Source organism: Triticum urartu, chromosome 3A (genome assembly GCF_056163025.1).
Source record: "Triticum urartu cultivar PI428250 chromosome 3A, HENAU_Tu73, whole genome shotgun sequence".
Taxonomy (NCBI): Eukaryota; Viridiplantae; Streptophyta; class Magnoliopsida; order Poales; family Poaceae; genus Triticum; species Triticum urartu.
In genome coordinates, this window is record NC_141875.1 from 604,487,638 (window position 1) to 604,508,410 (window position 20,773).

At 47.7% G+C, this 20,773-nt stretch overlaps 4 protein-coding genes and 1 non-coding gene across 5 annotated transcripts; all 5 read left to right on the forward strand.

Moving 5' to 3' along the window:
• Positions 1–2,747: 2,747 nt before the first annotated feature.
• LOC125545347 (large ribosomal subunit protein uL1) lies at positions 2,748–5,930 on the forward strand. The gene is made up of 6 exons (XM_048709263.2): positions 2,748–2,841; positions 2,948–2,977; positions 3,829–4,048; positions 4,380–4,545; positions 5,406–5,611; positions 5,726–5,930. The coding sequence occupies exons 2-6, from the start codon at positions 2,973–2,975 to the stop codon at positions 5,777–5,779; spliced, it is 651 nt and encodes a 216-aa protein (XP_048565220.1). The 5' UTR covers positions 2,748–2,841; positions 2,948–2,972; the 3' UTR covers positions 5,780–5,930.
• LOC125549770 (small nucleolar RNA snoR26) lies at positions 4,926–5,021 on the forward strand. The gene has a single exon (XR_007301491.1). It is a non-coding gene; the product is annotated as a small nucleolar RNA snoR26 (small nucleolar RNA).
• A 152-nt stretch (positions 5,931–6,082) lies between the features above and the next one.
• Positions 6,083–7,443, forward strand: LOC125545346 (acidic endochitinase-like). The gene has a single exon (XM_048709262.2). The coding sequence runs from the start codon at positions 6,369–6,371 to the stop codon at positions 7,248–7,250; it is 882 nt and encodes a 293-aa protein (XP_048565219.2). The 5' UTR covers positions 6,083–6,368; the 3' UTR covers positions 7,251–7,443.
• Positions 7,444–12,753: 5,310 nt separating this feature from the next.
• Positions 12,754–13,647, forward strand: LOC125548845 (acidic endochitinase SE2-like). Its single transcript, XM_087516946.1, has one exon. It carries the CDS (start codon positions 12,754–12,756, stop codon positions 13,645–13,647), a length of 894 nt encoding a protein of 297 aa, XP_087373072.1.
• Positions 13,648–16,137: 2,490 nt separating this feature from the next.
• LOC125548846 (acidic endochitinase SE2-like) lies at positions 16,138–17,049 on the forward strand. The gene has a single exon (XM_048712375.2). It carries the CDS (start codon positions 16,156–16,158, stop codon positions 17,047–17,049), a length of 894 nt encoding a protein of 297 aa, XP_048568332.2. The 5' UTR covers positions 16,138–16,155.
• Positions 17,050–20,773: the final 3,724 nt, after the last annotated feature.

A 20,773-nucleotide genomic window follows, 5' to 3' on the forward strand; every position in this document is an offset into this window, starting at 1 on the left:
AACGCTATATATTATTTCCCGATGATGTATGGCTATCCTATGGTGTTTGAGTAGATCCATTTTGTCCTATGGGTTATTTGATGATCAAGATTGGTTTGAGTTGCATGTTTTATTATTGGTGATGTCCTATGGTGCTCTCCGTGCCGCGCAAGCGTGAGGGATCCCCGCTGTAGGGTGTTGCAATACATTCATGATTCGCTTATAGTGGGTTGTGTGAGTGACTGAAACACAAACCCGAGTAAGGGGGTTGTTGCGTATGGGATAAAGAGGACTTGATGCTTTAATGCTATGGTTGGGTTTTACCTTAATGATCTTTAGTAGTTGCGGATGCTTGCTAGAGTTCCAATCATAAGTGCATATGATCCAAGTAGAGAACGTATGTTAGCTTATGCCTCTCTCTCATATAAAATTGCAATAGTGATTACCGGTCTAGTTATCGATTGTCTAGGGACAAATAACTTTCTCGTAACAAAAAGCTCTTTACTAAAACTAACTTAGTTGTGTCTTTATCTAAACAGCCCCTACTTTTTATTTATGTAATCTTTATTATCTTGCAAACCTATCCAACAACACCTACAAAGTACTTCTAGTTTCATACTTGTTCTAGGTAAAGCGAACATCAAGCGTGCGTAGAGTTGTATCGGTGGTCGATAGAACTTGAGGGAATATTTGTTCTACCTTTAGCTCCTCGTTGGGTTCGACACTCTTACTTATGAAAGAGGCTACAATTGATCCCCTATACTTGTGGGTTATCAACGATGATGATGAAGTTACCGGCGTAGGGCTTCGCCTAAGCACTACGACGATATGACCGAGGTGTGTAACTGTGGAGGGGAGCACCGCACATGGCTAAAAGATCAACTTGTGTGTTCTAGGGTGCCCCCCTGCCCCGTATATAAAGGAGGGAGGGGGAGGTCGGCCGACCCTAGGGGCGCACCCAAGGATAAGGAGTCCTACTAGGATTACCAATCCTAGTAGGATTCCTCCATAAGGAAGAGGGGGGGGAAGGAAGGAGAGGGAGAGGGAGTAGGAAAGGGGGGGCGCCGCCCTCCCTTCCCTTGTCCAATTCGGACTGCAGGGGTTGGACTGCAGGGGGCTGCCCTCCTCTCTCTCCAACAAGGCCTATGGTGGCCCATTAGTTCCCCCCCCGGGGGGTTCCGGTAACCCCTCCCGCACTCCGTTTTTACCCGAAACTATCTGAAACACTTCCAGTGCCCGAATAACATGGTCCAATATATCAATCTTTATGTCTCAACCATTTCAAGACTCCTCGTCATGTTCGTGATCTCATCCGGGACTTCGAACAACCTTCGGTCATCAAATCACATAAACTCATAATAACAATCGTCGTCGAACGTTAAGCGTGCGGACCCTACGGGTTCGAGAACTATGTAGACATGACTGAGACACATCTCCGGTCAATAACCAATAACGGAACCTGGATGCTCATATTGGCTCCTACATATTCTACGAAGATCTTTATCGGTCAAACCGTATAACAACACACGTTGTTTTCTTTGTCATCGATATGTTACTTACCCGAGATTCGATCATCGGTATCATCATACCTAGTTCAATCTCGTTACCGACAAGTCTCTTTACTCGCCCCGTAATGCATCATTCCGTAACTAACTCATTAGTCACATTGCTTGCAAGGCTTATAATGATGAGCATTACTGAGAGGGCCCAGAGATACCTCTCCGACATTCGTAGTGACAAATCCTAATCTCGATCTATGCCAAGTCAAGAAACACCATTGGAGACACCTGTAGAGCATCTTTATAATTACCCAATTACGTTGTGACGTTTGATAGCACACTAAGTGTTCCTCCGGTATTCGGGAGTTGCATAATCTCATAGTCATAGGAACATGTATAAGTCATGAAGAAAGCAATAGCAATAAACTAAACAATCATAGTGCTAAGCCAACAGATGAGTCTTGTCCATCACATCATTCTCTAATGATGTGATCCCGTTCATCAAATGACAACACATGTTTATGGCTAGAAAACTTAACCATCTTTGATTAACGAGCTAGTCAAGTAGCGGCACACTAGGGACACTCTGTTTGTCTTATGTATTCACACATGTACTAAGTTTCTGATTAATACAATTCTAGCATGAATAATAAACATTCATCATGATATAAGAAAATATAAATAACAACTTTATTATTGCCTATAGGGCATATTTCCTTCAGGATCGCCGACACCTCCGCGATAGCGCGACAAGGCGAGTTACGGCGACGACGACGACGACAACGAACATCTAGCACCGGAGGCAGGAGAGTGGGGCACTGGAGAGAGAAACATGACATTCACGATTTACTTCTGGGAAGGGGACAACTGGCTGATGGCTTTGAGATTCGTTTGACTACTTGTCAACTGATGGAGAGGGTCCAACCATTGGGAGCATGCGACCCGAGTCGCATAAGATTTTTCCCCATGCAAACTACTCGTACTCTTCGCAAAAATTTAACCAAATCAATTGAACCAGCCACCTTTTGTACGAGAGCTTAATTTTTTTAAAGAAGGAGAATATATTGAACCAGCCACCTTTATTTTGTGAGGCAAATTGAACCAGCCACCTAGAGAAAAACTAAAAAAAAAACCCACAAAAAAGACACTTTTTTTTGAGAAAAAAAAACGACACGAAAGAAGGGAAAAGAAAACTTCCGGCCCACCAACAATCTATGGGCCGAAGTCAAGTTCAAGCCCACAGCCCGGCCCACCAAGGTAAACGAGCGTTTTAGGGTTTAGGCTTCCCGGCATAGATATAAAACCAGGCTCTAGGGTTTCCACTCCGCCGCGCCGCCCCCTCCTCCCACCCTGCCTCGTCGCGGTAAGCCACCTCCGCCTCTCCCTTTCTCCTCTCTTGGTGCTTCCATTTAACTCGTCTGTTCCTTCCGTCTGACCCGCCATTCTTCTCCCTCTCTGTCGCTGCGCAGGAACAGTGCTCCCACCGCCGGCGCCATGAGGTACGGACACGCTTCTCCTTTGGCCCCGACAGTAGTTTTGGTTTGCTTTGGGGTGCGGGATCCGTGAGATGTTTACAGTCTGTTAACTATGTGATCCAGCATTGGTCGCTAGTCAGTTTGTTTGCTGCTGTGGCGACTGGTCTGTTCCGTGGTGCTTAGGATTTACCGAGCGGTTGTTAGCGGCGAGCAAATTTATCTTTCGTACCGTGTTACATGCCTCGCATCCTTGGTGTGGTTGCTTTTTAATCAGAAAGCATGCTTGTTTTCCCTTTTGTTTGTTGGAGCAAGCACTGATGCGTCCTGTAGATCTACATTAGATGCTATATACTGTATCATCTATCTTGTCAGTCGCTAGATACATTTCCGAAAGAGTTCATAGAATCAGACCCATGAATTTGTTGCATGCCACGCTGTCCCTAGAAAGCTGTAGCGGCATTAGATGCTAAATATATTTGTTCAGCGGCAGCTAGCTTGCTCTGGGATGGGAGCATTCCTGCAAAATTTCCATAAGTGAAGGAATAAGTCTGTATCGAATCTAGTCTTTCTGTTTGTAGGCGCCCCTTTGTGTCCGCTGCACAATGCTGTGATTTATATGTTTAATTGCTGTGAACATCAGTTTTTGTTGAACCTGTTCTGCGAATTAGCAACATCCTTATATTTAGCTGAACTTTTTACAAGCTTAGTTACTGATGCTGCTGCATGAAGTCCTCACAAGCTTATTAGAGCCGTATGTGTTTCTTGCAAACGTAGGTCGTGTTTTATTGGCACCTTGCCAGTTATAGAAGCATAGAACTTAACCTCCATTGTCGTGCCGTACCATTCAACTAACTGCTGATTCCTCCATATTTCAGTAAGTTGCAGAGCGACGCCCTGAGGGAGGCAATCACAAACATTATCAATGACTGCCGTGAGAAGAACCGCAAGTTCGTTGAAACCATTGAGCTGCAGATTGGTCTGAAGAACTATGACCCGCAAAAGGACAAGCGTTTCAGTGGTTCTGTCAAGCTTCCTCACATCCCTCGCCCAAAGATGAGGGTTTGCATGCTTGGTGATGCCCAGCACGTTGAAGAGGTACCATATGCTTCTATCAATTTTTATTTCACCTGTGCTGAAAACATAATTAAGTTTATTGTTCTTCAATATGGTTTTCACTTGTGTTTAGTGAAATGAGTTGTTTACCTTGATCATTCAAAACCCAGTATAAGTCCAGTGATTTTCTACCTTCAGTCAGAACTTTTCATACATGCAAAGTATTTTTCTTGAGCCATAAGTTCATTTTTATAATGTTTCACTAGCAACACTTAGTTTTATCATTTGTTTTAGATTGTATGCTATTCAGCAATTCTTTGCTTTACATTTCCTGATATTTCTGTTGTACTCTTGTTATCAATGCTGGATGCAGGCAGGGAAAATGGGCCTAGACTGCATGGATGTGGAATCCCTTAAGAAGATGAACAAAAACAAGAAGCTGGTCAAGAAGCTTGCAAAGAAGTATCATGCTTTCCTTGCATCTGAGGCTATCATTAAGCAGATTCCCCGACTTCTTGGACCTGGTCTTAACAAGGCAGGCAAGTATTTCTTGTTCCATGTTCTGCATTAGAAGACTGTTTGCTGGTGTGATCAGTTCATGTTTGATTAACTTTGACTATTGGCAGTTATTTTTATTGCCAAATAAACATCTCATCGCTTTTGCATGGATATTGCATTTAGTCATAGGTTATTAAAAGTGGGCCATGCTATGAAATACAGTAAATCATACTCCCTCTGTCCCAAAATAAGTGACTCAACTTTGTACTAAAGGTACTACAAAGTGGAGTCACTTATTTTGGGATGGAGGGAGTAGCATCTTTGCTGTCTGCTTGTGTTGTTTAACCTTAGTAGCTCACTGGCACACTATAGCATCGCTATCTCTTGCTGGCATAACGTCTCTGTCTTTATTTTATTTTTGAGAGCATCTGTGATCTGCTTCCTCTATATTCATCCTTGCACTTTGAGGTATGCTTACCTATGAAGAAAGCATTGGGGAAAATATTCTGAGATGCTCCTTTTTGTTTCATATATTACTGCAAATCCTTGTTCCCTAAATGTAAATTCCACAAGTATATAAAACTGTGCCTTTATAATATTTCTGTTTTTCTTAGGTAAGAAATATGGGAACTGGGTTTGTGGCAAGGCCTAGGGTTTACTGGTCTTTAGTAGTCCATTGATGAATGCTGAAATCTATGTTAAAATCATACCTTCTAGTGGATTTTTATTGAAATTTACAGACATACACTTTGGCATGTCAATGTATTTTGTTTAGATTATGTACTTCGTAGTGTATGACGCAATTAGGCATACGTTGCTATCTTCTGGACTATACTTAGTAACTGAAGTGTTGTTTTCTACCTTGTTACTACTCTTGTTCTTACGTGATAATCAACTGCAGGAAAGTTTCCAACTTTGGTGTCTCACCAGGAATCCCTTGAGTCCAAGGTTAATGAGACCAAGGCCACAGTCAAGTTCCAGTTGAAAAAGGTGCTTTGCATGGGTGTTGCCGTTGGCCACCTGGGTATGGAGGAGAAGCAGATCTTCCAGAACGTGCAGATGAGCGTCAACTTCCTCGTCTCTCTGTTGAAGAAGAACTGGCAAAACGTATGTTATGTGCCCCCTGCCATACCTGCACACAATATTTTCATCAACATTTGGCTATTGATTGATGGTTATATGTTAAAAATAGATTACTGATTGATCTGTAATTTCTTGCAGGTGAGATGCTTGTACCTGAAGAGCACGATGGGGAAGGTGTACCGGTTGTTCTAGGCTCTAGTCTTCTAGGATTTCCAGGAGATTGACAACTTGGGAACTTTTGTTGCTTTCTCAATTATCAAATTTTCGTGCGCTGAGGAGTGACAATTATTGTCTTGTACTGAGATGCTTTGTTCTATTGTCTGGAACTTGATGACATTTTATCCGTTGTCCCTGTGCCTTACTACTGCTCTGCCTGCTGTCATCAGCTTACACTAGATTCAGCATTACTCCTTAGGTATTTACGACCGTCAGAATCTTATTTTACCGAGTGTGTCGGACGGTGGAATCTCGGTGTATCCGTGCTGCCCCGCTGACATCCTTGGAGCATCCCAGTAATCTCTTTGGAGTCTGCACGGACGAGTTTTGTCTTCAGATCACACCCAATTCTTTTATGCTTTCACACCCAATTCTTCTATGCTTTCACACCCAATTCTCTGGAACGTATCGACGTTGCCCATCTGGTTCCTGATCATGCGTGTACGAATTTTATATTCTCTGGCATAAGTTTGGTTTCTGTTTCCCCAAACCGCTATAAAAACAACAGCCACCCCGACTCAAAAAACACAACGTATTCCATTGTCACTAGCTACTGATCCCAGCCATGGCAAGCCGAGCTCTCGCCCCCTTCCAGCTCGCTGCCATCCTCCTGGTCGCGCTCTTCGCCACGTGCCATGCCGGCAGCATCGCTGTGTACTGGGGCCAGAACGACGGTGAGGTGTCGCTGGCTAAGACGTGCGCGTCAGGTAACTACAAGTTCGTCGTCGTTGCTTTCCTCCCAAAGTTTGGGAAGGGCCAGAAGCCGGAGCTGAACCTCGCCGGCCACTGTGACCCTTCATCTGGCGGCTGCAAAATCCTGAGCAAGGACATCCACTCGTGCCAGCGCCGCGGCGTCAAGGTCCTCCTCTCCCTCGGGGGCGCGGACGGCAGCTACGGCCTCTCGTCCCGCGGCGATGCACGGCAGGTTGCCATGTATCTCTGGAACACCTTCCTGGGCGGCACGAGGTCGTCGTCTCGCCCCCTCGGGGACGCTGTGCTCGACGGCATCGACTTCGACATCGAGAAAGGCGGCTCCAAGTTCTGGGGTGACCTTGCCAGGGACCTCAAGAACTTGGACAAGGGCGTGCTGCTGAGCGCGGCGCCACAGTGCCCTTTCCCTGACCAGTGGGACGATGGCGCGATCAAGACAGGGCTGTTCGACTTCGTGTGGGTGCAGTTCTACAACAACCCGGAGTGCCAGATCAGCGCAGGCCCTGGAGCATTCTTGGCCGCGTGGAAGAGGTGGGAGTCATTGCCGATAGGGAAGCTCTTCCTGGGGCTGCCGGCTTCCAAGGACGCGGCGGGCACCGGGTTCGTGCCCGCCGGCAAGCTCAAGTCGGTACTGCCGCTCATCAAGGGCACGCCCAAGTACGGCGGCGTCATGCTGTGGGCTAAGTTCTATGACGATCACACTGGATATAGCTCCGCCATCAAGGGCCACGTGTGATTCTCCCTGGTGTTTCTTCGCTTGATTGGCGCTGTCGTGTGTGCCGCTCCTGCACGATAGTATCAGGTGTTAATTGCTTGAAATAACATCATATTGGTAGCGACTATGTCCCAATATGTAAGGATCACGGTGTAGTTTCTTTGAAGCCGCCATGTCCTAATCACTTCAAATTTGGAACTCTACATATTACATTATGCACTACATCGTTAGTATATCTATATAAAATGAAAGTATAACTATTGGTCAATGAACTATAGCTCGAGTTCAGCATCAATGCTAAATTTGAATACCACTACTTGACAGTATGCTATCCATATGCCAGAGCCATGAGTTGGTCACGAGATTTTATGGGTTTCACCTCTAGCCTATCTTAACTTGTTTGGGACTAAAGACTTTGTTGTTATTGTTGTTGCTGTTGTTGACAGTATAACATCTCAATATTTTAGACAGGACAACTTTGGGCCTCTCCTACCTAGAAGCAGTTTGATGGGTGACGTGGCAGTGGTTTCACATAGGTGGCACAAACTAAACATTTTCTCAATACATCACAACAATGGTTAAATAAGGAAAACTGAATAAAGGAATAAAAATAATAATGACATTTTAGAATTGCAAAGATAGTCTGTAAATAAAAAAAATAAGCAGAGCGAGGAAACAAGTTTAGGAGCATTCACGAAACCTTAGGAATTATTTGTGATCACTCTCTATTTTCTCTGGGTTTTCCGTTATACTTATGACTTCTTTTCTTTTTAAAATTTCCTTGTTGTATACCACATATGGTGTTCCTATTTTTTTTCATTCGTATTATAATTTTACTTATATTTTCTACTCCCTCCATATCATAATAAGTGATATTTTGGGTTTGACTACTAACTTTGAATGTAACATATGTATAAACAACATAAAAATATAAGATTTTAGAAATATTTTTGAGACAAAAATCTATACTATTGTATTTGCAACTTGGAAAATTTAAAATGATATTCATGGACAAAGTATATTTTTTTGCGTGAAGGCATTGCCCAAAATGGTACTTATCTGTAATATGGAAGGAGTATTTTTTTTAATTTCATTCAAAAATATTGTTGACTTTACTACTACGTTTACGAAATCACTTCAATATCATCCATAAGAGGGCCCAAAGCTTTCCGGTTTAAAAGGTGGAGATGTCATGTATTTTGGCATTCAAGTTGCGGAACATGTGTTTTTGGATCATAACCAATGAACCAAAACGAAATGCACGTTTCCATCAAATCGACTAGGTGAAAGGCATTTTCCGCTCATGGATTGAGATGGATTGCATTAAGGAATGATTGAGATGGATTGCATTGAGGGCAATGGCCCGAGGAAGCGGTGAACTCCGGCCGACACCGCCTCCACATTTTATCTAGTTATATTTTCTTTTGTATTATAGTTCGGATGAACTATGTCTTTTGGGTTAGATGCAGTATGTCCTATTATCCAAAAATGGTTCCCTCCGCTTTGTATTACGAAGCAACCAACACCAATCACATAGCAATTGCTCGGGCAAGTAGCACAACAAGCCCAAAAATATAGAGAAAGAATAAAGAAGAAGAAACAAATGCCAACAATGGTAGCTCGACAAATCATGGATGACCCGCCACCACTGTGCCCTCCAAAATCGACCCACCACAAATCAAGGATCCGATCCGCCGCGTACCAAGCAGCACCTCCAAGAAAGGATGCGAAACCGACGATGCTGCTGCCCGGACATGTCCTAGGGTTTTCCCCGACACGCGGAAGGGGGTGGGGCATGGATACCTCCGACACCCTCCAGGAAGGAATGCGGCACCCGTAGGTGTCCCCGCATCGGAGCTGGAAGAACCAGCAAGGATTTCTCCCGCACTCCAAACCCCACTGCCCAACCGGGCCTGAGCCAATCCAACCACCTCTCCACCCACCAGCATGCGCCACCGCGGTCTTGACGCCACCCACGCCGCCTCACCGAGATCACCATCACGAGGCCAGAGGACGAAGAGAGACGCACCAGGCGATGGGAGCAGCAGCACCAGAGCCGCGCGGGAGGGAACTACCTCCACCGCCGTCGTGCGGGAGGCCCGTGCCTTCGACACCATCATGGTCGCCGTCTGGACGCGGCAGCAGGGCATACCAGGCCACCCCTGGCCCGGCTAGGCCCAAATCAGGCCCGCAAAGCCCCACTGCAGCAGGGTGGCACTAGCATCCACCCTGCTCATCCCCGCTCCCTGCCTCCCGGGAGCCACCCCGACGACCCTCCCCGCTGCCGGCCCGCCCAGACCCAGATGGGGCCCGAAGGACTCAACAGATCTGGGCCGAGCGGGCACCGCTAGGTCGCGCCGCCGCGCCACCCCACCGCCCAGCAGATCGCCTGCGACCATGACAGAGAACCCCCCTCCCCGCCGCACTGGACCGCCGCTGCCTAGGAGTACTCCGCGACGCCGCCCCACCCCGCGTCGGCGCGACCCGAGAGGGGAGTGGCCAGCTGCCGCCGCCACCAGCACCGCCCGGCCCATGCCCGGCGCCGGACGCGAGCGACGGCGGCAGGGAGGGAGGGAAGGGGGAGGGCTCGGGGAGGAGGCGCCGGGGGCGTGGCCGGTCGCCCGCGGGGGCGACACGATCGCAAGAGTCTAACCTTGCTTGTGTTCCCTATAATATACAAGGAAAAACCCATAGTATGTCCTATTAACTATGTGGAGAAATTTATCGTTCGATGTTGATCTACATTAATTTTGTTTACGTCGCTGCATGCATTGCATGATTTGGCGCGGGCAATGGCTACTACAGTTGTGGATATCGAAAAATGGACACTGCCCGGTCACTGCCAGCGGGCATGTCCGAACACGACCGCGGGTGTTTGGGAGACTATTTTTGCGAGTTGTGGTTGTAGATGCTCTAAGACCAAAAAGTCACTTTGGAGGACGGGTGCATTGGAGCCCTGTATTTTGAATAGTGTCAAAATGCTATTTTAAATTTCAAAAAATCATTAAATAAATCAACATGTTTTTATGGATGTATATTACATATGTGCAAATTTTGACGCTGAAATAAGTAACCATGTGAGTCATACAAAAAAGACAAAATCATGATTTTGGAAAGATGAATAGTGCATGTATTATTGACTATTTGAAAATCACCATATTGTCATTTTTGTACAGCTCACATGTTTACTTATTTCATCACCAAACTTTTACACATATGTAATATACATCCATATGATCACGTAGAGTTATTTCAGAATTTTTTGCAAATTTAAATGTGATTTTTAAAGTATTTAAAATAAGGTCCTCCAATATATCCGGGTTTTAAAAATCCACTCTCAAGCATATTATACTCTGCCTGGTACTCCTGGTGTAGAAAACAGAGGAGAGCGCTCAATTTTTATTCCACGTCTTGTTGATGTTTTGGTCCACCAGGGTAGGGCGTTTGTGCTCTGAACGCACTCTTTTTTTGAAACGAGGCAAAAGATTTGCCATTTTTATTGATTAAGAAGAAGAAAATTGTCTGGTTAATTGGCGGAAAACCGAGCTAAAACCGATACAACTCAACCTACATGATATGGGCACCATCGGCCAACCTGGCCACTGACATGGGACACAAAACTGCAAAGAAGAAAGGCATTCGCCGAGAAGTCGCAAGCGTCATCGTCATCACCGGCTGCCTTGAACGGGCGACTCCGACTTCACCATAGAGCTCCAACCTCGAAGCCAACCCGCAAACAGCTGCATAGAAGCCACGACGGCACATACCACCAGAAGGCCACACGCGCAAGCAACCGACAGCTCCGACTTTGACGACGAGCCTCACCAAGGAAATATGCAGGACTTGCGCCGACCGTGCCCACAGAAGAGCACCTCGGACACGTCGGGAAGAACCGGCTACCGAAGTCCACGCCGCGACCCGAGCTCCTCTCGACGACATCATCTTTGCCAAACAGAAACCAGCGTCCCGCCTCAGCAAACCATGCGGCGAAGATGCCGCCATCCACGGCGAAGATGCCGCAATCCACCAGTCTTTCGGTCATAGCCTGCTCCGAGACGATGCCCCCAAGAAGGAGAAAGACGCGAAGACGCCTCCATCGCCCGACCCAACGGATCTGAGGTTTCCCTCCGGAGCTAAAGCCGTGGGGAGGAGGAGCACACCTCCACGGCGACGCTTTCAAGAAAGATCACGGCACCCGCGGGTGCCGCCGTTGCCGACTCCGAAGAAGGTCGGAGCAAAGATTTCTCCCGGAGATGCGCCGACCACCTTCCACCACCGACCGCCGCCCACCGGCCACCACCTGCTGAGGCCGACCTCATTCTGGCCACAGGATCCCACGATCCACCATGACCAGACATGCACCACCCCCTGGCCGAAGCCGCCGTCCACCATCGCAGCACCACCGTAGCCACCACCACCGCAGCAACCAACGCCGCATCGCCAGGAGCAGCACCCAGATCAGAGCCGCTCGAGCGAAGCAGCTGAGCAGGAGCAGGCAGTCCACCCGCAGCACACCTCGCGCCCCGGAGAAACCAACCAGTCGCCGCGCCCGTTCAGTCAGTCGCTGCGCCCGACGTGCGCCGGCCGCCGCCGCGCCCGGCAGTCGATCCGCGCCCCACGCACACATCCAGAGCCTCCGCGCGCACGTACGCCGTCCACACCCGTCGTCCACTCCCAGGCCACGCCGGGAGCTCGGTCCGAGGCCGCCGCCTCGGAGCCCCATCCACCACACCGAGCCACCAGCACAACCGCCAGCACCACCACGGTGCTCAGCAGCCGCCGAGGACCGGCGCCACCACGCCTGCCGGCAGCCATGGCCGAGACCCTACCGGCCAGAACCAGATCCAGATCGGACTGGACCGGAACAGGGCAGGGACCCCAGGCCGCCGCTACCGCAGGTCACACCACCGGACGAAGCACGCCCCACCACCGCAGCCAACGCGCCGAGCCGCCGCCGGAGGTTCACCGCACCAAGCCGCCAAGAGCCCCGTCGGTGGAGCTCCAGGCCGCCGCTAGAGGGGAGGGGGCCGCGCCCGGGAGAGACCCCGCCGCCACCGGTAGTGCACGAGCTTCGCCCGGCAGTGGCCCACGGCGGCGGCGAGGGGAAGGGGAGGGAGGGGGGTGGGCGGCGGCGGGGTCTGGGGTTCCCCCCGTGCCGCCTCGGAGAGGGACGCGGGGTCGAAAAACTTTCTGTGTAATTTTGTAACGCACTCTCTTTTACTAATAGTTTATCAACCATTGATCAGCCCGAGTAAATTACGCAAAGAGATTACCGACCGCAAACGGAACACAAAACATTGCCGGTAAATCGGTAAATTTAGACGCAGGAGCGGACACGCAACGGCAGGAAAGTCACTAAAAAAGCCTCCATGACGCTAATCAAGACACTATAAAAATCAAAACATACCCGACGTCCATCACAACTCAAAATACACAGCGCACCTCGTCACCAGTCTCTAGTCTCTACTCTCTACTCCTTCCTGTACCAGGTAGCTAGCCAGGTACGCTCTGCTTGACCCCAGCCATGGCAAGCCGAGCTCTCACCACCTTCCAGCTCACGGCCACCCTCCTCGTGGCGCTACTGGCAACGTGCCATGCCGGCAGCATCGCCGTGTACTGGGGCCAAAACGACGGCGAGGCATCACTGGCCGAGACGTGCGCATCTGGAAACTACGAGTTTGTCATCCTGGCTTTCCTCCCAAAGTTTGGTAAGGGCCAGACGCCACAGCTGGACCTCGGCAGCCACTGCGACGCCTCGTCGGGCGGCTGCAAAAGCCAGAGCAAAGAAATCCAGTCATGCCAGCGCGGCGGTGTCAAGGTCCTCCTCTCCATCGGCGGCGGAGACGGCAGCTACGGTCTCTCATCACCCGGTGATGCACGACAAGTTGCCATGTACCTCTGGAACAACTACCTGGGCGGCACGTCATCGTTCCGCCCTCTCGGCGACGCCATACTCGACGGCATCGACTTCGACATCGAGCTCGGCGGTGCCAAATTCTGGAATGATCTCGCCACGGACCTGAAGAAGTTAGGAAAGAACGGTGGCAAGACCGTGTTGCTAAGCGCCGCACCGCAGTGCCCCTTCCCAGACGAATGGGACGGCAACGCGATCAACACGGGGCTGTTCGACTTCGTTTGGGTGCAGTTCTACAACAATCCAGAGTGCCAGTTTAGTGCGGGGCGTGGAGCGTTCATGGACGCGTGGAAAAGATGGGAGTCGGTGCCGGCAGGGAAGATCTTCCTAGGACTGCCAGCCTCCAAGGACGCTGCAGGCACCGGGTTCGTGCCCGCCGGGGAGCTCACTTCACGCGTGCTTCCGCTCATCAAGGGCTCGCCCAAGTACGGCGGCGTCATGCTGTGGTCAAAGTTCTATGATGATCGCACTGGATATAGCTCCGCCATCAAGAGCTATGTGTGATTCGTCTGGGTGTGCTAGTATTTGTGTGCCCCACTGTCCCTTGTCCTGTATCATAGTATCATGCGTTTATTGTTTGAGATGTCATCATATTGGTAGCTAGTACTGGTGTACATGAGAAGATATGCATCCATTATTGTAAATATTTATTAAGAATTTTAATATACTTTCTTTAATTAAGATAAGTCCCATATACATCATGTACTACACTGTCGATGTTTCTGCAGAGAAGTACAATTTTTAGTCAATCAGCTAAAGCTTGGGTTCAACATTTGAATACCATTATCCTACAAAATGACTCTCTTGTGGTCATATTTTTCTATTCAACTTGAAGAACTTGTTATTTTTTGGAACATTATCGATGGACCAAAAACATAACATTCTCAGTTTTTTTGTTGGTTACCTTGAGTGCCTCACCTGGAATTAATTGGGCATGGCAAAATGGTGAACTATTGCTAGTGGTCAGGTAGTTAGACCAACATATAATGGTTGCTTGTCTACCCACTACTAAGATCTTGAGAGATAGCTACATCCTCCCATGGTGGCTTAGTTACAACTTCCCATGGCGGCTCGGTTACATGTATGTGTTGGTTCTAATGGCGAAATTCTGGCGCTGAACTGAAGTGGAAGCCGATGTTTGCCTGCTCAAACTTCCACAACTTTTCAATTTGTCCTTCACTGTATTTATTCGAGCAACAATGAAAAGAACGGGGTCAAGGCCCCTAGCTTTGCGCCATTACGACCGTGGAGCTCGTGCCATCCCACGAGTAGATTGGTAGGGCGCCAGACTTGCTCCTTGTGGTTTAACCTCGAGCTAATCTCACTAACAATTTAACTGATGAAACTGATGAAGGAGCAGGCACACAAGACAAATTGATAAGTTTGGCATTCCCAATCCACCAAGTGGTGATTTTGAGCAGCTATTTGACGAAATGAGCTATTCATTTACATAGTACGGGAAGCTGAAATAGACCTAGGAATTTAGCATGGGGATTGCCATAATTCACATATATAATGTATATAAAAGGTAGCTATAATAAATAAGTTCAAAATTTGTAAAATGACACTACAAATAGTATAATTTCTTGTAAACAACATTAGAATTATGAGAAATAGTCTTAAAACAACATCAAAGTGCTAGATAATTAGTGTTAGTCATATACTGTAAACTATTTTGCATTTTTAGAGGGGGCGTCCATGGCTCATCTTCATTTATGAAAACATTCACGTGTATGCCACTTCCACAAGTTGCAATGTCCGTTAGCCCCTGTTCAAATAACAAAAGTACCTTCACAATTGAAAAGGGAAAACCTTGTGATGACAATGACAGGGATCTGTTCTACACCTCAACAACCGTCACAATAAGAAGGGGGGAGGATGCTTTTGGGATGCGGCATGGGAATGTGCAACGACTTGGCAACATGGCTCTACCAATCTCTAATAGGGAAAAATAGTGTCTTCATGATGCTCCTTAGTGAAATTCACGTGTCCGTCAAATTGACTAGATGGAAGGCATTTTCCACTCATGGATTGCATTAAAGAATGCTCGACACACATCGTCCATCAAAGAAGAATGGGAAAAATCATGATGTCATTGACCATGCTTTACTCTTGAGAAATTTGGAAGAAATTACCGTGAGTGTCTTCCGCAACATCCCTACGCTCCACACCTTGTTTTAGCATGTAATAAAATTGACACAACAAATCTGGTTTTCTCGGCAGCTAGATACTTGGGGTCATATTTGGAGGGAGAGTACACCTCTATTGTTTCATGTTGTAATATACTCTTTCTTATTAAATGAATGAAGGCTAATTTTTGCCCGCTTTTATTCCTCTTCTTCAAGAAAACTATGAGAACCGACCTCAAAAAGGGAGGAGTCGTTCCTACCTTGCTAGCATATACTCTCTCCGTTCTAAAATAGATGACTTAACTTTGTTAGTACAAAGTTGAGTCATCTATTTTGAAACTGAGGAAGTAGATCTCTAAGGCGAGCCTGGGTTGTTAGGGCTCCAATTTAACTAAAGAATTGCGTGTAATATGCCAAGTATAATTTTAACCATCGTTGAGGTAGCTTCGAGCCGCAAATTACCGTGTCACAATAAACTATTAGTACGAGTATAAGACTTTGCATATGTGCTCTGCCTGGTACTCTTCTGCAGTAGAAAACAGAGGAGAAGGCCCAGTTTTTATGGCACGTATTGTTGATATTTTGGTTGAACACGGCAGGGCGTTTGTGATCTTAACGCACTCTCTTCACTAATCGTTTATCAACTGCTGATCAGTCTGAGTAAATTAAGCAAGGAAAATACTAACTTCAAACGGAACGTGAAACATTGCCGGTAAATTTAGATGCAGGAGCGGACAAGCGACGGCAGGAACGTCACTAAAAATCGTTCATGATGCTCCCTCAAGACACTATAAAAATTCAGACATACCCAATATCCATCACAGCTAAAAACACAGAGCGCTACTATACCAGCTAGCCAGGTACGCTCCGCTTGACCCCAGCCATGGCAAGCCGAGCTCTCACTCTCCTCCAGCTCACTGCCACCCTCCTCGTGGCGCTACTCGCAACTTGCCATGCCGGCAACATCGCCGTGTACTGGGGCCAGAACGACGGCGAGGCGTCGCTGGCTGAGACGTGCGCGTCTGAAAACTACGAGTTCGTCATCCTGGTTTTCCTCCCAAAGTTCGGTAAGGGCCAGACGCCACAGCTGGACCTTGGCAGCCATTGCGACGCCTCGTCGGGCGGCTGCAAAAGCCAGAGCACGGACATCCACTCTTGCCAGCGCGGCGGTGTCAAGATCCTACTCTCCATCGGTGGTGGAGATGGCAGCTACGGCCTCTCATCACCTGGTGATGCACGACAAGTTGCCATGTACCTCTGGAACAGCTATCTGGGCGGCACGTCATCATTCCGCCCTCTCGGCGAGGCGGTACTCGACGGCATCGACTTCGACATCGAGCTCGGTGGTGCCAAATTTTGGAATGATCTCGCCACAGACCTGAAGAAATTGGGAAAAAACGGAGGCAAGGCCGTGCTACTGAGCGCGGCACCGCAGTGCCCATTCCCGGACGAGTGGGACGGCAATGCGATCAACACGGGTCTGTTCGATTTCGTTTGGGTACAGTTCTACAACAACCCAGAGTGCCAGTTCAGTGCGGGGCGTGGAGCGTTCATGGACGCATGGAAAAGATGGGAGTCGGTGCCGGCAGGGAAGATCTTCCTAGGACTGCCGGCCTCCAAGGACGCCGCGGGCACCGGGTTCGTGCCTGCCGTTGAGCTCACATCACGCGTGCTTCCACTCATCAAGGGCTCGCCCAAGTACGGCGGCGTCATGCTTTGGTCAAAATTCTACGATGATCGCACTGGATACAGCTCTGCCATCAAGAGCCATGTGTGATTCTCCTTGGTGTGCTTGGCCTAGTATTTGTGTCCCTTGTCCTGTATCATAGTATCTTGTGTTAGTGGTTTGAGATGTCATCATATTGGTAGCTAGCATACCGGTGTACATGAAGAGATATGCATCCATTGTAAATATTTATGAAGAATTTATATTTCTTTCTAAGCTAAGTCCCATAACTCCCCAGGAATTTCAATTGCGCTTATATCCATCACTGTAGGACTTGGATTTAAGCTTTCCCCAGCCCCTTTTCATCAATGGACTCCTGACGTCTACGAAGGAGTGTGGTTCATTCGACAAATTCCAACCTCTATATCTATCTCTGAGGTGTTTGGGTTTTGCAAAACTCCATAGACATGCAGAAGAGAAATGCTATCCAAGCAAATAGTGCCTTGATGCGCCGATAAGTAGCAGTGATGCCAGAGCGGGCACCAATACCACTGGCATGAAGTGATTGCAAGATGTTTTTTTAATTTAGAAGTTTGCACCAACCCATACTCTTCCTCTATATTGAATGACCCCATTATGCAATGAATATTTGCTATTCTTGTGAGTGCTCAGGACTGTTAATTCATATAGTGTCGTGGAATTGTCACGACAGATGTCCTAGTGTCAGGACTTAGTCATGAGGCCAATGCATCTATGTGGTAGCTTGAGAGGGGTTGAACGAGACGAGAGACGCGAGGCTTTTACCCAGGTTCGGCCCCTCACGGTGGAGGTAAAAGTCTACATCCTGCTTCATTGATATTGATGATGATGATCACGATTACAAGGGTGCTCTTTCTCGAGAGCTATTGACTTGTCTATCTAAACCTAACTTGTGAAACTTGTGGAACCTGTCCCTCTTGGGGAGCCCTGCCCCTCCTTATATATGTTGAAGGGGCGGCTTACATGACTAGTCCTATTAGGATTAGGATTACTCTATTACAAGTGGAGTCCTAGTCTTGCTTCCTTTGTAAGGGAATATTCCTTATGCTTTCCTCTTAAACCGGCCCACCATCATACGAACCGACATACTGGGCCTTGGGCCTTGTTATCCGTCTGACCCGCCCGCCAGTTTACTAATGAGTCACCAAGATCGGGTGGGTTACTTGTGAGTCACCAAGCTCCGGGCGGGTCACCAGTGAGTCGCCAAGATCCATCCGGGTCATACATCCAGCCGGGTTACACCGTGGGGGTATATCCCCGACATTAGCCCCCAGTTTAATTTGGATTTATCCATGTTAAACTGATCCTGCAAAATAAACACAAGAACAAATTTGACAGATTGTGCTCCGGGTTAAAAATTCTTGTAAGCCGGCACCTGATCATCCTTAAGTCCTTGTCATTTCCTTTTTCTGGACAGTCCGGGTCAATAGACCAGCTTCATAATCAATTTGCTAACATGAGCTTCTCACAGAAATATATTGTGAAGAATATTTGATTCAGCTCCCAATGCTTAACAAAAATATTGGTCTTGAAATACTCATCTGATTTTCAGCCGGCTTGTAGAACTTTCCGGTTTATCATTGCCAAAAATATCCGGTTTGTAAAGGGGTTAAGCTATGATCCGAATACGACCAAAGTCGGACCCAAAAGGGGTTAAGCTATGATTCGAATACGATCAAGAAGCCCCCTAGTGAGTTTGGCATTGTGCCGGTCAAGACGGTACCGACAACTATGTTCTCTTTGGTTCGAATACGACCTATGTTTGAACAGGAAGCCCCCAAATGACCTTTCAGCCCAGCCTATAAGCCGGATCAAAAGGTAGTCATAGCTATGCTCAGTGAGCAGGAAGCCCCCATGTATTTTGTAACAAGGCGTATAAGCCGGATCGGATACCCATGTTTGAACTGCGCATCATGGCAACAGGTCCTCTTCGGCAACCTTTAACTTTTTGCAAGAGATAAATTCTTCTTGAACCGGGATTTTGAACCGGATATTGAGAGTTTTAAAGCTTTGTGGGAGACATGTTTACCTTGAGCTGGATTTCGAACCGGAATCCTTCTTTTTAAACCGGAAATTTTCTGACGGCCTCTAAATATTCGCCAATAAGGCAGTAGCCTCTGGGGCCGGGTTATTTTTCCCTCCACTGACCCGGAGTTCTTGACTTGCTTTAAGCTGTCAGTCATTTACCGAGTCATGTCATCGTAGCCCCCAAGTCTCAAGGCGACTCTAGGAGTTGTCTTGAGATTCTCCATATTTGACCGTGATATAAACCGGTATGAGTTATTTAACACCTCAGTTATATAATAGTCCCTTTTGCAGTAGACAATTTGTCCTGCATTGGAGAACTTCACAAGACAGAGTAATTGCTCTTTTTAAAGAAAGCAATATGTAATATAAAAATATACTAGATGGATTTCACCTGATATGTTAGGCCGGAAATTATCCGCCGCGAAGTTGGTGATCACTATGGTGAAGCTGAAGTTAATCATGGGCAAGTCGATCGCGGGAGCAGACAGATGAGTCAGCCGCGGTGTTGTAAGCCGGTGCAGACGAGCAAGTTGTCCTCCGCATTGTAAACCGATGCGGACGTGTGAACCGCCACGAGGTCAGATGGGCGAGTCGTTCGTGGCGTTGTAAGGCGGCGGACGGGTGAGTCGGCCACGACGTTGTAAGCCGGTGCGGGAGTCCGTTGAGTAAGGACGCCCACCTGTGCCGAATGATGTTGGCACGCCTCCATCTCCGTGGCGTAATACCACTTTGTAATGGATAATTCTCCTGCATATAAAATACAGCATGGCAAAGTAATTTTGTTTGGATGAAATAATATGTGTTTAAAAATAAATAAAATAAACAGCACCTGATTCGTCCAGACGACCGTTGACCCGTATATAGGGTGTGTAGATGACTTCTGATAATTTTTGACCATTATAATCTGACAAGAGGCCCCTCAGAACAACCATTAAAAAGAAACACACGGTCGGGTGTTTGACTGGTATCCTTGGTGTCGGTGTCAAAACCGGCGGATCTCGGGTAGGAGGTCCCGAACTGTGCGTCTAAGGCGGATGGTAACAGGAGGCAGGGGACACGATGTTTTACCCAGGTTCGGGCCCTCTTGATGGAGGTAAAACCCTACATCCTGCTTGATTTATTCTTGATGATATGAGTATTACAAGAGTTGATCTACCACGAGATCAGAGAGGCTAAACCCTAGAAGCTAGCCTATGGTATGATTGTATGTTGTCCTACGGACCTAAACCCTCCGGTTTATATAGACACCGGAGGAGGCTAGGGTTACACAAGGTCGGTTACAAAGGAGGAGATATACATATCCGTATTGCCTAGCTTGCCTTCCACCCCAAGTAGAGTCCCATCCGGACACGAGACGAAGTCTTCAATCTTGTATCTTCATAGTCCAACAGTCCGGCCAAAGGATATAATCCGGCTGTCCGGATACCCCCTAATTCAGGACTCCCTCAGTAGCCCCCGAACCAGGCTTCAATGACGATGAGTCCGGTGCGCAGTGTTGTCTTCGGCATTGCAAGGCGGGTTCTTCTCCATATTTCGAACATTTGTAAAGCAGTGTCCGGTCCCATAAATGTTTGGACCTCTTGGCTTCTGTGCCCAATAAGGGCTATCTCCCACGCGTCGAATGAATACGAGGCGCCAGGGCGTTTTTACATTCGCCCCCTAGCCAGATAAATAAATTGTCTATTAAAAGGATGGGGATTCTCAGATCCGATCCATACCATCCTCCCCCAGCGAGAATCCATCAGAGCGTGCTTCGGAAAGATCCATT

Bases quoted from the DNA above. Each gene is read 5' to 3' on its own strand.
- LOC125545347 (XM_048709263.2), top strand. The intron at 4,049-4,379 runs GTACCATATGCT...TGCTGGATGCAG, and splicing joins ATGCCCAGCACGTTGAAGAG to GCAGGGAAAATGGGCCTAGA. The intron at 4,546-5,405 runs GCAAGTATTTCT...AATCAACTGCAG, and splicing joins ACCTGGTCTTAACAAGGCAG to GAAAGTTTCCAACTTTGGTG.
- LOC125545346 (XM_048709262.2), top strand. From the start codon at position 6,369: ATGGCAAGCCGAGCTCTCGCCCCCTTCCAGCTCGCTGCCATCCTCCTG.
- LOC125548846 (XM_048712375.2), top strand. From the start codon at position 16,156: ATGGCAAGCCGAGCTCTCACTCTCCTCCAGCTCACTGCCACCCTCCTC.
- LOC125548845 (XM_087516946.1), top strand. From the start codon at position 12,754: ATGGCAAGCCGAGCTCTCACCACCTTCCAGCTCACGGCCACCCTCCTC.